The sequence below is a fragment of the Anomaloglossus baeobatrachus genome, chromosome 3 (assembly GCF_048569485.1).
Source record: "Anomaloglossus baeobatrachus isolate aAnoBae1 chromosome 3, aAnoBae1.hap1, whole genome shotgun sequence".
NCBI classification, from domain to species: domain Eukaryota; kingdom Metazoa; phylum Chordata; class Amphibia; order Anura; family Aromobatidae; genus Anomaloglossus; species Anomaloglossus baeobatrachus.
In genome coordinates, this window is record NC_134355.1 from 392,067,483 (window position 1) to 392,083,173 (window position 15,691).

General features: G+C 47.0%; 1 protein-coding gene across 5 annotated transcripts in view; it reads right to left on the bottom strand.

Moving 5' to 3' along the window:
* FAM135A (family with sequence similarity 135 member A) overlaps positions 1-15,691 on the bottom strand; it is a 189,833-nt gene that overhangs the window by 46,153 nt on the left and 127,989 nt on the right. For 3 of the 5 annotated variants that reach the window (XM_075340242.1, XM_075340240.1, XM_075340244.1), the window contains 2 exons: positions 2,470-2,519; positions 2,210-2,365 (listed from right to left, as the gene is read on the bottom strand). In XM_075340242.1, the coding sequence (XP_075196357.1) occupies positions 2,210-2,365; positions 2,470-2,519 (206 nt within the window). The remainder of the gene's footprint in view (positions 1-2,209; positions 2,366-2,469; positions 2,520-15,691) is intronic. The other 2 variants (XM_075340243.1, XM_075340241.1) reach the window with 1 other exon arrangement.

Consider the following 15,691-nt stretch of genomic DNA (forward strand, 5'->3'; position numbering starts at 1 on the left):
ACCCTAGGGGAACCAGCACCAGGTGACCGGTGCGGCTTACCAACCGCTGGTGTCCTCCAGATTCCCTGTCGTGGGTCCCCCGGAGCTGTAGAGCTGTGCAGCTGCAGCATACACCGGCAGAATGCCAAACATGGCCGCCGGAGCTCTCAAGGGGGGAGTGGAGCCATGGGCGGCGCCGGCCAAAGGCGGGAATCTGGAGGCCCCATAGTGGTCCATTAGAGGGGAGGGGAGACATGCAAAGATGCTCCAGCCCTCTGTCGGTAATCCCGCCCATACCCCTGACAGGCAGGCCCGGGGGCGGGATTTTTCGCGCCTAGGCCGCGATGAAGCCGGGGACTAAATTTAAGGCCGTGCCCGACAAGCAGGCACGGTCGTCGCGGAAGTCCGATGAAAAAACAACGGACGGCGCTACTGGGGAGAAAGGCGACCGCTCTCCCCGTACCGTCCCCACATGGGGACACAGAGTACCTTCAAGGTGCAGGGCCCGGTCCCTGGGGATGAAAACGCTCCAGTCCAGCAGGTTCCACCAGGGGCTGCGGATGGAGCATGGTCTCAGCAGGTGAATGACCGGTGAGGCTCCCACTTCTCCCAGAGCCGCATAAGGGATGGCGAAGGAGACGGCATGTGGCTCCAGCCTTTGTACCCGCAATGGGTACCTCAACCTTAACAACACCGCCGACATAGTGGGGTGAGAAGGGAGCATGCCGGGTACCCCATAGGGGACCTCTTTTCTTCCATCCGTCATACTATGTATGAGAAATCTTTTTTTTTTTTTTTTTTTTTTTTATATGAGTGGATGTGTGCCTCCTTCCACACAAAGCATAAAACTGAGGAGCCCGTGGTCCACGGGAGGGTGTATAGGCAGAGGGGAGGGGTTACACTTTTTAAAGTGTAATACTTTGTGTGGCCTCCAGAGGCAGAAGCTATACACCCAATTGTCTGGGTCTCCCAATGGAGCGACAAAGAAATTTGGTTTTATTAACCTAATTTTTGGAGGTTTGTATGTTTATAGGATATATATTTTTTGGAGTCTTCTCCGTACACATTTTTATGTACTTTTGTTCAGGATAATTTAAATAAAAGGGTCAATGAGTTGTCATGGCATGGCGTCTGGGGGCCTGCTGAAGGCAGGGCTTCCTAGGAGAACATCATTTTTTCTATTTACTTCCACACTGTAGTCCCTAAGGGTACTTAAAGGGGTATTCCCATCTCCAAGATCCTATCCCTATATGCAGTAGGTATAATAATAAGAATATTATCAAATACCTCCAATTAGAAATGTAGTAAAGTTCTTCTGATTCACTATGTCGCTTACCTCAGGTTCAGGGCATTGCAGGACCTTGGGTATCCATGGTTATGACTACGGGCAACTAACTGTCACTATATGCGTGGTTGTAACTATGGATACTCAAGTTGCAATGCCCTGCACATGAGGTAAGAGACATGGCTGTATCAGGAGAACATTTATAATGGTGGTATTTGCTAATATTATTACACCTACGACATATTAGGATAGCATCTTGGAAATGGGAATAACCCTTTACACATAATGTGAAAAAAATTAGAAAACTCTAAATCACCCCATCTTTTCCCAGTTTAAATAAAAAAAAGTGAAGAAAATGTATTTGGTATGGCCATGTCTATAAAAGTTCACCTATCAAAATAGAAAATTAATTAACCTGGCTGATAAATGACTTAAAGAAAAAAAAAACTAAACAAAATTCAGAATTGCCATACCGCCTTAAAGAAATGCGGTAAAAATCAATCAAAACATACATATCCCAGAATGGTACTAATTAAAACATCAGCTCACTACACAAAACATACAACTCCATCAGCAGAAAAATAAAAAGTTACTGGTCTGAAAAATTCAGCTAAAACGTCTTTTTTTCTTTTTTTTATAGAGATTTTTTTTCAATACTCAAAATAAATAAAAAAATGATACAAGTCCTACACAAACCCAACTGTACACCTGATGACGTTCCCTTAAAGTTACAAGACTATTTTACAAAAGCAGCTGCTGATTAGTATGATTTCCATGAACTTAATGCTTGCTGTCTCATAGATCCTGCCTGCTCGAATACCATAGTAATAAAATATATGGTAAACTAAATTTGGAGCATATAATAAAAAGGGATATAATACAAATGTATATGTAATTGCACAAAACGATGTCAATGGAAGAGGGTTGTAGTAGACGGCTGCTCACTCTCAGCGTGTGATGTTCCTGTGCCACAATGCCGGTGATTTCGTCCTGCAGAACGATAACTTCAAGGAACTGTCCCCAAAGTGCCATCAGCAGTGAGCAGAGCTGTGCAAGGTTCATGTTGATGAGTTCTGCCAGCTCGTCAGGATTATCAATCTTCTAATGAAAGACGGAATACATTATTGTTACCATGTAGTAATTACGCTGGAAGGACAGACAGCAGCAGTTATCATGTAACCCAAATACTGGTATTATGTACACACCTTAACATCTTCACACAGTTCTGCCAGACGGGCGTCCACGTCAATTTTCTCTGCGGAAATAAAATATAGGGGGCCAAATGTATTAATACATTCTTACATTTAGACAGCTTACAAGTAGATATTATGTGCCAAACTGGTTCATGCTATTCATGCTATTGTAAAACTTTACAACGCCTCTTATTTAGCTTATTTTAGACCATTACTGCTCCCGTGTTTTGGCACATTATGGCTAGTGATGAGCGAGCACTTCCATGCTCGGGTACTTGTCACGAGCAGTTGAATGCTTGGATGGGCACGACTCGAATACCCGAGCATAATGGAAGTCATGGGGGACTCGAGCATTTTTCCCGATTCAAATCCCAACAAGGACAACATCTGTAAGGAGTTTGTATATTCTCCCTGTGTTTGCGTGGGTTTCCTTCAGGCTCTCGGGGATCCTCCCACACGCAAAAGAAATACTGATAGGGAATTTACACTTTGAGCCCTAATGGGGAACAGTGATGATAATGTATGTAAGGCGCTACGGAATATGATGAAGGCGCTATACAGTGTCCACCCATATCCTGTACACCACCATTAACTTGAGAACGGCGGCAGCTATAGGCATAGAAGTGGTGTCTAAGTATAGTAAAGTAGTCATGCATTACGCAATGAAACCACCTATAGCGCCACCTGGAGGAAAACAATAGAGTTAGCATTTTTATCTCGGAAATGGAACGAGATAGAGAAAAAAAAAGAATTAAAAAATTGTAGGGTATCAATTCAATATGATTCACACCTTGCATACAGAAATGCTATGATATGAAACCCATGACCACCCCAAAAAATTGAATGCTGGTCACGCATATGGTGCTCATTTTACTTTGATGCTCAAAGTGGCCACCGTCAGCTGCAATGCACATCTGGACTCTGGACAGTATACTGTATCTTGCTGTACGTTGTGCAATATGGTAGATGACACGTTTGCACAAGTATCTGTGATACGTCGTCGTAAGTCCTGCAATGTTGGTGGAGGGGTCGCATACACCTGCTGTTTGATGTGACCTCACAGAAAGAAGTCCAATGGGGTCAGGTCACGTGAGTGTGGAGGCCACTCCATGCAGCCACCATACCCAATGACTTGTAGGAAGGTCTCCATGAGGTATGGCTTCACGTCCACAGCCTTGTGAGTTTTACACGTTCTAATCATAGCATTTCTGTATGCAAGGTGTCGATTCTTATTGCATTGATGATGCTCTACAACTTTGTAATTCACTTTTTTTTTCTATCTCGTTCCGTTATCGAGATAAAAATGCTAACTCCGTTGTTTTCCACCAGGTGGCACTATAGGTGGTTTCATTGCGTAGCACATGGCTACTTTACTATACCTAGACACCACTTCTATGCCTATAGATGCCGCCGTTCTCATGTTAATGGCGGTGGACAGGATATGGGTGGACACACTGTATAAGCAATGAATAATAATCCGGTCTTCTTCCTCTTGTAAATGTATGAATAAATTGGTCATCATCATTTCCCTAAGCCACGGGGAATATCCCTATACAACAGCAGTCCCCCAACCTTTCTAGGGGTACGTGCATATGATGAGGACCTCGCTGCGTCCTGGATGCAGCGGGTCCTGACCTGTGGGGCCGTGAGTCTCTTCTGCAGGAGACCGCAGCAGCTTGTGCCTACGATCCGGGCTTGGGCAGCTGCAGTCTCTCTCTCTACGGAGAACACTTGCGGCTCCGCAGCAAAGAATTGAGAGGCTGCTGCTTGGAGAGCCGCACCGCAGGTCAGTTTACGCTGCGGGCAGTACAAGCACAGTTGACATGGGATTTCTAGCTAAAACATACTGTGTCCAAAACGCTGTGAACCATCATCGTGGGCATGTAGTTTGCAGTGTTTTGGATGCAGCATGTTTTCCCTGTGTCTAAAATTCTGCATTGTACGGTACAAAAAAAACACAAGGTACATTTTTTCACGGTGAAATGGCTTTACGCTTTTTTGATCAAAAATAGTGTTTACTAAGTACCCTATGTTTATTTATATGCATTATGCTTTTAATTAGTTACAGCAGGGTATATATTTATATTATTTTCAGGGGTTTTTTTTATGTCTTATGGCCAGTGTGAGCATGCGCTTACAAGCTGCATCCACACCAACTCATAGTCCGACTCACTTTTTTGCTTTCTATTGTACAGTACAAGCACAGTGGATGGGAGTTCCAGAAATCACATGCCCACTGTGTTTGTTTTTTCTGCTTGTCAATTTATGCTTGAAGAGGTGTGAGCGGGAAAACACAGCAAAAGTAAGCAGTGCCCAGACTCCTCATTGTGGGCAAGGACCGCTGTGTTCTGAGCAGAACACTCGCGTCTCCGCAGGAGGGAAGACACTGCATCCAGAACGCAGTGTCTCCGGATCGTGGGCACATAGCCTTACTGTGAGAGCCACATTCTCCTCTAAGATATGGTCATGTGTCACATTTAGCAAACCCTGCTCCTAAAGTAGTGATCCTGAAAAACCTGGTATACAGCTGTGATTGGATGGACAGTTTTAGGCCCTGTGATCACGCTGCGTATTTTGACACGGATTTTGACGCAGATTTTCATAAATCTGCAGCAAAATCTGCATGTCCATTGTGAAGCCAGCAAAGTCTATGAGAATTCAGAAGTGCTGTGCCCACATTGAGTATTTTTCCCTTGCGTATTTGGTGCAGATTTCTTTTTTTCTACACCGAATAAGCAAGGGAAAAATAAACAACGTGGGCACAGCACTTCTCAATTCTCATAGACTTTTCTGGCTTCACAATGAACATGCAGAATTTACTTCAGATTTCTGAAAATACACGTCAAAACTACACAGCGTGGGTACTGGGCCTTAGGCTTCTTGCACACACAGACCATGTTTACAGCCAAAAAGCAGCAGTCCACAGTCGCTTCCCAATTTTGTTGGGAAGCAGCTGTAATGGCTGTATGGTTTTGCTCATCCATCAGACAAGTGTTTTTGCAAGTGAATCATCTTTTATTTGCTAAACTAATTGGATCTGTTAATAGACCTCATTGGCCAATGGTTCCTGAGGTTTACAGCCACTGTGTGTGTCCGCAACCTCAGTATTTCAGGGACTACCTTATTGAAAAAGAGAATAGTAATACCCACTTGTCAGTTTATTCCAGGATGAATATAAGAGGGACTTCATAGTACAAAATTGTTAATTAGAGAGGATACAAATATCCACTAAAACATGCAGGTCAGGAGCTCTCACTGCTCACCTCTACATTAAGGGCAATAATATATATAGATTCACATATAAAAGAAAATATATAGTGGATCCATCGTACTGTGGAGGCCATTATATCAACTGATATGAGAAAGAAAAATTCTTGACACAGACAAAAATGATTTGTCACTAAGCATTTGTCAGTTTTTAGTGTTTTGCATTTAGGACAAAAAGTTCTACTTTGGTCTCATCTGACCAGAGAACCTTCTCCCACATGCTAGCTGTATCCCTTAGGCCCTGTGCGCACTAAAAAAAGGAATTTTCTTAAGAAAATGCCGCAAGCACTGAAAGATTACCGCACCCGAGGGAAAAAAAACGCAAAAAAACGCACCGAAATCCGCATGCGTTTAATTGCGGTTTTGGTGCAGTTTTTCTGCGGGTTGGTACATGTGTTTTAATGCATTTATTGCAATAAAGCACATTGAAAATAAAAGAAAAAAAAGAAGGGAATTTTGTTTACTTACCGTAAATTCCTTTTCTTCTAGCTCTAATTGGGAGACCCAGACAATTGGGTGTATAGCTACTGCCTCCGGAGGCCACACAAAGTATTACACTTAAAAGTGTAAGGCCCCTCCCCTTCTGCCTATACACCCCCCGTGGGATCACGGGCTCCTCAGTTTTAGTGCAAAAGCAAGAAGGAGGAAAGCCAATAATCTGGTTTAAGCAAATTCAATCCGAAGGAATATCTGAGAACTGAAACCATTCAACATGAACAACATGTGTATACAAAAAAACAGGGGCGGGTGCTGGGTCTCCCAATTAGAGCTAGAAGAAAAGGAATTTACGGTAAGTAAACAAAATTCCCTTCTTCTTTGTCGCTCTATTGGGAGACCCAGACAATTGGGATGTCCAAAAGCAATCCCTGGGTGGGTAAAATAATACCTCGTAATAGAGCCGTAAAACGGCCCCTTTCTACAGGTGGGCAACCGCCGCCTGAAGGACTCGTCTGCCTATGATGGCATCCGCCGAAGCATAGGTATGCACCTGACAGTGTTTCGTGAAAGTGTGGAGGCTGGACCAGGTAGCCGCCTGACACACAAGCTGAGCCGTAGCCTGGTGCCTCAAGCCCAGGACGCATCCACCGCTCTGGTAGAATGGACCTTCAGCCCTGAGGGAACCGTAAGGCCAGCAGCACGATAAGCTAGAGAATTGGTTCCTTGAACCACCGAGCCAGTCTTGATTTGGAAGCCTGCAACCCTTTACGCTGGCTAGCGACAAGGACAAGAGTGCTTCCGAGCGGCGCAGGGACGCCGTACGATCGATGAAGAGTCTGAGTGCTCTCACCAGATCTAATCAAGTGCAAATCCTTTTCACATTGGTGAACTGGATGAAGACAAACAGAGGGTACGGATACCCTGATTGAGATGAAAGGGGGGATTCCACCTTAGGGAGAAATTCCGGAACCGGACGCAGAACCCCTTGACCTGGTGAGACACCGGGAAGGGGACTTTGCACGACAATGCTGCCCCGACAGACACTCTCCGAAGTGAAGTGACTGTCCCTAGGAAAACCACTTTCTGCGAAAGGCGTGAGAGAGAGAAATCCCTCATAGGCTCGAATGGTGGTTTCTGCAGAACCATCAGCACCCTGTTCAAATCACAGGGTTCTAACAGTCGTTTGTAAGGAAGGACTAAGCGGCAAACCCCCTGCAGGAACGTGCGTACTTGAGGTAGTCTTGCTAGGCGCTTCTGAAAAAAAAATACAGAGAGCGCTGAGATTTGTCCCTTAAGGGAACCGAGCGACAAACCTTTTTCCAACCGAATTGCAGGAAGGAAAGAAAGTAGGCAAGGCAATTGGCCAGGGAGAAACTCCCTGAGCAGAGGACCAAGATAAGAATATCTTCCACGTTCTGTGGTAGATCTTGGCAGATGTGTGTTTTCTGGCCTGTCTCATAGTGGTAATGACCCCTTGAGATAACCCTGCAGATGCTAGGATCCAGGACTCAATGGCCACACAGTCAGGTTGAGGGTCGCAGAATTCAGAAGGAAAAAACGACCCTTGAGACAGCAAGTCTGGTCGGTCTGATAGTTCCCCCGGTTGGCCTACCGTGAGATGCCACAGATCCGGGTACCACGACCTCGTTGGCCATTTTGGAGCGACGAGGATGGCGCGGCGGCAGTCGGACCTGATCTTGCGTAACACTCTGGGCAACAGTGCCAGAGGAGGGAACGCATAAGGGAGTTGAAACTGCGACCAATCCTGAACGAAAGCGTCTGCCGCCAGAGCTCTGTGATCGTGAGACCGCGCCATGAATGCCGGGACCTTGTTGTTGTGCTGAGACGCCATTAGGTCGACGTCCGGCATCCCCCAGCGGCAACAGATCTCCTGAAACACGTCCGGGTGAAGGGACCATTCCCCTGCATACATGCCCTGGCGACTGAGAAAGTCTGCTTCCCAGTTTTCTACGCTCGGGATGTGAACTGCGGATATGGTGGGTGCTGTGGCTTCCACCCACAGCAGAATCCGCCGGACTTCCTGGAAGGCTTGCCGACTGCGTGTCCCACCTTGGTGGTTGATGTAAGCCACCGCTGTGGAGTTGTCCGACTGAATTCGGATCTGCCTGCCTTCCAGCCACTGCTGGAACGCTTTTAGGGCAAGATACACTGCCCTGATCTCCAGAACATTGATCTGAAGTGAGGACTCTTGCTGAGTCCACGTACCCTGAGCCCTGTGGTGGAGAAAGATCGCTCCCCACCCTGACAGACTCGCGCCCGTCGTGACCACCGCCCAGGACGGGGTTAGGCAAGATTTCCCTTTCGATAATGAGGTGGGAAGAAGCCACCACCGAAGGGAAGCTTTGGTTGCTTGAGAGAGGGAGACGTTCCTGTCTAGGGACGTCGGCATCCTGTCCCACTTGCGTAGGATGTCCCATTGAAGAGGACGCAGGTGAAACTGCGCGAAAGGGACTGCTTCCATTGCTGTCACCATCTTCCCCAGGAAGTGCATGAGGCGCCTCAAGGGGTGTGACCGACCTTGAAGGAGTGATTGTACCCCTGTCTGTAGTGAACGCTGTTTGTCCAGCAGAAGCTTCACTATCGCTGGAAGAGTAAGAAAACTCCATGCCAAGATATGTCAGCGATTGGACCGGTGTCAGATTTGACTTTGGAAAATTGATGATCCACCTGAAACTCTGTAGAATCTCCAGAGTAACGTTGAGGCTGTGTTGGCATGCCTCTTGAGAGGGTGCCTTGACCAGCAGATCGTCTAAGTAGGGTATCACTGAGTGACCCTGAGAGTGGAGGACCGCAACTACTGTAGCCATGACCTTGGTGAAAACCCTTGGGGCTGTCGCCAGGCCGAACGGCAGTGCCGCGAACTGAAGGTGTTCGTCTCCTATGGCGAAGCGCAAGAAGCGCTGATGCTCAGGAGCAATTGGTACGTGGAGATAAGCATCCTGATATCGATCGATGCTAGGAAATCTCCTTGGGACATTGAGGCGATGACGGAGCGGAGGGATTCCATCCGGAACCGCCTGGTCCTTACGTGTTTGTTGAGCAGTTTTAGGTCCAAAACAGGACAGAAGGACCTGTCAATCTTTGGAACCACAAACAGGTTGGAGTAGAAACCGTGACCCTGTTGCTGAAGAGGAACCGGGACCACCACTCCTTCTGCCTTCAGAATGCCCACCGCCTGCAGCAGAGCCTTGGCTCGCTCGGGAGGCGGGGATGTTGTGAAGAATCGAGTCGGAGGACGAGAGCTGAACTCTATCCTGTAACCATGAGACAAAATGTCTCTCACCCAACGGTCTTTTACTTGTGGCAGCCAGGTGTCGCAAAAGCGGGAGAGCCTGCCACCGACCGAGGATGCGGTGTGAGGAGGCCGTAAGTCATGAGGAAGCCGCCTTGGTAGCGGCGCCTCCGGCGGTCTTTTTAGGGCGTGATTTAGACCGCTACGCGTCGGAGTTCTTCTGATCCTTCTGAGGCCTTTTGGACGAGGAGAATTGGACCTGCCTGCGCCCCGCAAGGACCGAACCTCGACTGTCCCCTCCTCTGTTGGGGTATGATCGGTGTAGCCTGAGGAAAGGATGTATCCTTTGCCTTGGATTGTTTGATGATTTCATCCAGTCGCTCACCAAACAAGCGGTCGCCAGAGAATGGCAAACTGGTTAGGCACTTTTTTGGAAGCAGAATCTGCCTTCCATTCCCACAACCAGAAGGCTCTGCGTATTACCACTGAATTGTCGGACGCAACCGCCTTCCGGCTCGCCGAGTCCAGGACAGCATTAATAGCGTATGACGCAAACGCTGACGTTTGAGACGTTAAAGACGCAGCCTGCGACGCAGACATACGTGTGACTGCCTCAATTTGCGCTTGAGCCGCTGAGACCGCTTGGAGCGCCCAGACGGCTGCGAAAGCTGGAGCAAAGACACGGCAATAGCTTCATAGATGGATTTCAACCAGAGCTCCATCTGTCTGTCAGTGGCATCTTTGAGTGAAGCCATATCTTCCACTGCAACTAAGGATTTAGCCGCTGGAGATAGGAGGTCCACATTGGAACACTGAACCCAGCCCTTGACAAGGTCAAAAGGGAAGAGATAACGTGTATCCTTAAGGCGTTTTGAAAAAAAACGATATCTGGACAAGCCTGGTGGTTCTTGACTGCCTCCCTGAAGTCAGAGTGATCCAGAAAGCGTACTCCATGTACGCTTGGGGAACCTGAAACGGAACTTCTCCTGCTGAGAAGCTGACTCCTCAGGCGTAGGAGCTGAGGGAGAAATAACCAACATATGATTGATGGACGCCGTAAGATCGTTCACTACGGTGTCACAATCAGGTGTATCCAGGTAGAGAACGTTCTCAGGATCAGAATCCTGATCAGATACCTCCGCCTTATCATAGAGAGAGTCCCCATGCTGAGACCCTGAATGATGCGGTGACGTCGAGGGATGCTCCCAGCGAGGTCGCTTAGGGGGTCTGGGACTGCGGTCCGAGTCAGACCCCTCACCCTGGGATCCCTGAGACACTCCAGGAGCACCTTGTTGTACCAACTGGGGGGGGGGGGGGGGGGACCAGGGGCAATGAATCAACAGAGCCCATGGTCTGAGGGACCGGTCTGGACTGCAAGGCTTCTAGTATGTTAGCCATAGTCTCAGAAAGTCTGAAGTAAATACTGCAAACTCCGTCCCCATCACCTGGACCATTAGCAGAGACTCCGGCTGAGTAAGTTCCACAAGGGCCGTGCATTGCATACAATTGGGGTCCGTGGAACCTGCCGGCAGTATAGCCGTACATGCTGTACAGGCTGCATAGAAAAACCTGTGCTTTTGCACCCTTGTTTTTCACAGACGATATGCTGTTATCTCCCCCGACCATCAAGGAGGGTATATAGCCAAAATACAAAAGTGCGACCGAACAGTGCAATGTATAGCGTACAAGCATATATCTATATGTGCATTTCGGCACTAGTGGGGTCAGCACCACAGGTGCTGCTTACCGCCCGGTCACAGCGGGTGTGTGACCACCAGAATCCCTGCCAGGGTCTTCCCAAACTTGTCTCTTTTCTCAGTCACAGAAAAAACTGACATGAATGGCTGCCGGCGTCCTGAGTAGAGGAGGAGGCCGTGGGCGTGCCCCAGAAAGTGCGGGAATCCGGTTTCACACTGTGTACAGTGAGAGGGGTGGAGTATGCAAAGCATGCTCCATCTCTCAGCGCTGCCGTGCTGTGCAGCGTCACGCCCTTACCCTAACTGGCAGGCCAGTGGGCGGTAACGAAGTGAGAGTAGGCCGCAAAAGCCGGGGACTAGAGTGATAAGCGCGGCCCGGCATATAAGCCCTGGTCGGCGCGGAAGTCCCCGGCGCACCACAAGTCCCAGCCGCGCCTGAGATAAAAATGGCAGCGGCGGTTAGCGCGGCAGTCCCTCAATACTCTAACACACCCAGCACGCTGTAGTGTGCGATGGCACCAGTGCGGGCAGCGCCGCCATCCCTGGCGCACTAACACACCCAGCAGTGCTGCCGTGTGCCTGTGCGCGGTCCCCTTCATGGGGACACAGAGTACCTCAACGTAGCAGGGCCATGTCCCTGAGGATACTCAGCTCCATGTCCAGCAGATTCCCAGGGGCTGTGGATGGAGCACGGCCTCAGTGCCGGGAGACCGATAAGATCCCACTTCACCCAGAGCCCTAAGGGGATGGGGAAGGAAAGCAGCATGTGGGCTCCAGCCTCCGTACCCGCAATGGGTATCTCAACCTTAACAAACACCGCCGACAAAAGTGGGGTGAGAAGGGAGCATGCTGGGGGCCCTAGTATGGGCCCTCTTTTCTTCCATCCGAGATAGTCAGCAGCTGCTGCTGACTAAACAGTGGAGCTATGCGTGGATGTCTGACCTCCTTCGCACAAAGCATGAAAACTGAGGAGCCCGTGATCCCACGGGGGGTGTATAGGCAGAAGGGGAGGGGCCTTACACTTTTAAGTGTAATACTTTGTGTGGCCTCTGGAGGCAGTAGCTATACACCCAATTGTCTGGGTCTCCCAATAGAGCGACAAAGAAAGGTAATTTCCTTCTGATATAGATAGAGAAATAGATAGATAATGGATAGATAGATAGATAGATAGATAGAGGGATAGATAGATAATGGATAGATAGAGGGATAGATGGATAGATAGATAATGGATAGATAGAGGGATAGATGGATAGATAGATAATGGATAGATAGATAGATAGAGGGATAGATGGATAATAGAGGGATAGATGGATAGATAGATAAATAGATAGATAGAAGGATAGATAGATAGAGGGATAGATAGATAGAGTCCCTGTGGCTGTGACACAGTGTTGTGTCTGCAAGCATCGTGGGACCTGCGTGGATTACGCCGGAGCGGTGTGTTGGGAGGGGATAATAAAGGGGTGAAAGAGGGGGCTTTTTTGTGTTTTATTTAAAATAAAGGATTTTTCATGTGTGTGTTTATTCACTTTACTTACGGGTTAATCATGAAAGCTATCTCATAGTCGCTGCCATGATTAAGCCTGGACTTGGTGGCGGCGATCTACTGCCATTTAACTCCTTATTACCTGGATTGCCACCGGATCACGGCAATCTGGAAGAGCCGGGGACACTCCAGGACTGTCACATAATGGATGCGACAGTCCCGGGGCAGCTGCGGGCTGATATTCTCAGCTGCGAGAGGGGGGAGGCATTAACCCTTGCCCCCACCATCCCCAGCCTGAGAATACCGGGCTGCCGCTGTGTGTTTACCTGGCTGGACGGTAAAAATACGGCGGAGCCCTTTTTTTTTTTATATATGTACGTTTCATTTCTATGTGTATTCTATATGTCTGTGTCTGTGTGTGGTGTGATATGTGTGTTTACTATATGTCTGTGTCTGACATGTGTGTCTTTACTCTCTGCTCCACTTCCTCTTCCTGTCATAATGACATCACTTCCCTGCAAAACGCAGGCAGTGATGAACATTATGTCCCTAAAACGCAAAATACCGCAGGGAATAACGCAGGAAAACGCAATGAACCGCACAGAATTTGCTGCCTGCGTTATTCCCTGCGGGATTTCACGATTACATTACAGTCAATGGAGTGAAATCCCGCAGCTGTCTGCGGAAAAGAAGTGACATGCAATTGTTTTTGCTGCGGGAATCCTGCAGCAAAACATGCAGCTGTCAAAATCCGCATAGTGCGCACAGCATTTTTTTTCCCCATAGGATTTGCTGGTGAATCACTGCAGAGATGTTATGAACATTTTCTGCAGCGAAACATGTAGCAAATCCGCCTGAAATCCGCGGCAAAAAACGGCAAGTGCGCACAGGGCCTTACATGGCTTTTTGCAAACTGCAATCAGGGCTTCTTTCGGCTTACTTCAAAAATGTTTTTCTTCCTGCTACTCTTCCATAAGGGCCAGCTTTGTGGAGTATATGGCTAAGGGCTCGCTTACCCGAGTGATGATTTTCTCTTCCAAGAAAATCAGATCGATGGGAATGACATTTGATTAAAACTCTGATTACAGTTTGAGCTGAGTTTTAGTTTACTGTGATCCAATTCCCTCGCATGAGAGAATCAGATCACAGGTGCCGGGAAGAATCAGAACCCAATTTCTTCATCTTCGCCACTGTCCATGTCCACATAAACCGGACTGCACTCGGATGACATCTAAGTACCGTCCGATGTTGTACACGCACCCATCAGTGAGCATGATCTGATATAAGCTGCCCATCACTGCATGCTGAAAGATTTTCTTATTCACTGCCCACATAAGCCTAACATTGGACCAAGTGCTATCTAATAAAATATTGGATAGCACTCATTCAATGTGTACAACAGTGTAGAAGATGAAGATCACATTGGAGTAAGCTATACCCAACGGGGTATTCTCAATATTAAAATGTATTGCGTATCAATGGGATAGGATATAACTTCCCGATCGCATTGGGGTTTGACCCCCAATGATCCTGAGAAAGAAGTGATGGTCAATCATTCGCACAACCACTCCATTCATTTCTAAAGACCAACCAAGCACTGCGCTTGGCCATCTCCAGCGGTGCCATTAAATGAATAGACGAGTCTGTATATGATCGACCACTGCTCCATTCACAAGGGTTCATCAGAGCCAAGGCTCTCGAGAGCAATCTGGGTCCTAGCCAGTAGGACACCCAGCGATCAAGAAGTTGTACCCTATCCCATACTAGGGGATAACTACCAAACCTGAGAATACCCCTTTAAGAGGCATGCACCTCTTAATGAATTTGGTGCATCCTTCAGTTGCTTGACTGGAGCACATCTCTGTAGTAATTTACGTCCTTCTTGTGGCATCAATTATGAATTAGTTGAGGAGGTCATGCCTCATAATGGTAAAGCTAGCTGGAATTGGCGTAAAAATACAAGTTTCAAGAAATGTTGCCACATTTAAAACAGTTTTACGCAAGAATACTGGTAAAAACTGGTTAATGAATTTGTCCCAAACTGTTTAATGAATGTGTCTGCCAAAATACCCAGTCAAATTACAACTATTTTAGCATAGCCAAAAAAAAAAGTTAAAAGGCAGAGAGACAGATTTTTTGTTATGGGTAACTCCTTCACTCTTGGTTGTCACTAGATTTCCTAAATAAGATATGTAATTTTTCACCTTTGTATTAGCACTAATGGAGCCACCACCTTAAATAGTAGACCAACAAGTCATTCTACTAAAAAGTGTCAATTGTTAAAAACAGATCCCAGGACAAACAGACAGCACATTTCTTCATCATGCTGTGGGATCTTGCTTCTCAGTTTTTCAGACACAATATCTGACTTTTTTAAAATATTTTTTCCCATGGTGTGAGTTCAAGCTGTACGACAGTCATGTACATAAAACTGCTACAACATACTGTATGGCAATATGTGTAGCTTTACCGTGATTGTGTATGGAAGCAAACTAGAACATACTTCTAAACAAGCCGAGATACAGCATAAAAAAAACATGTAAATGCTGCAGTAGTATTCTTCTCTTACTTCCTCTGGCATATCCACAAGAAATGTATAATAGATGCATGGGTCCTGTGTTTGAGACCCCTATCTATTTACAGAACAGGGTCTATTGTGTCTTGCTGCCAGTCCAGAGGTGACCACACACATACGGCATCCATTCATTTGTATGGGAAGTCTAAAATTTGATGAGCACACTTACTTGAAAATTTTCTGCTCTCTTATACAAATGAATGGAAAGACCTCACATCCAGGACTATCTCTCCACTGACAGCAGAGTGACCCTGCTCTCACGTTAGATGGGGACCCTAGCATCTAGCATGCATTTATATTCATTATCCTGCCACATGTGTGGGATATGGAATAAAACATTCAGTGTAAACATTTAATTATTTATTTTAAATCGCTCAGGGGACTTTCTGAATTAAATGGGAGTCAATTGACGATGCTGGCAGCAAAAGATGGGTAAAAGACAAAACATATGAACGCTATGAAAGGAGGAGCAGGGAAATTGTACAAAAGAACACAAATATATATGGAATATATACCGT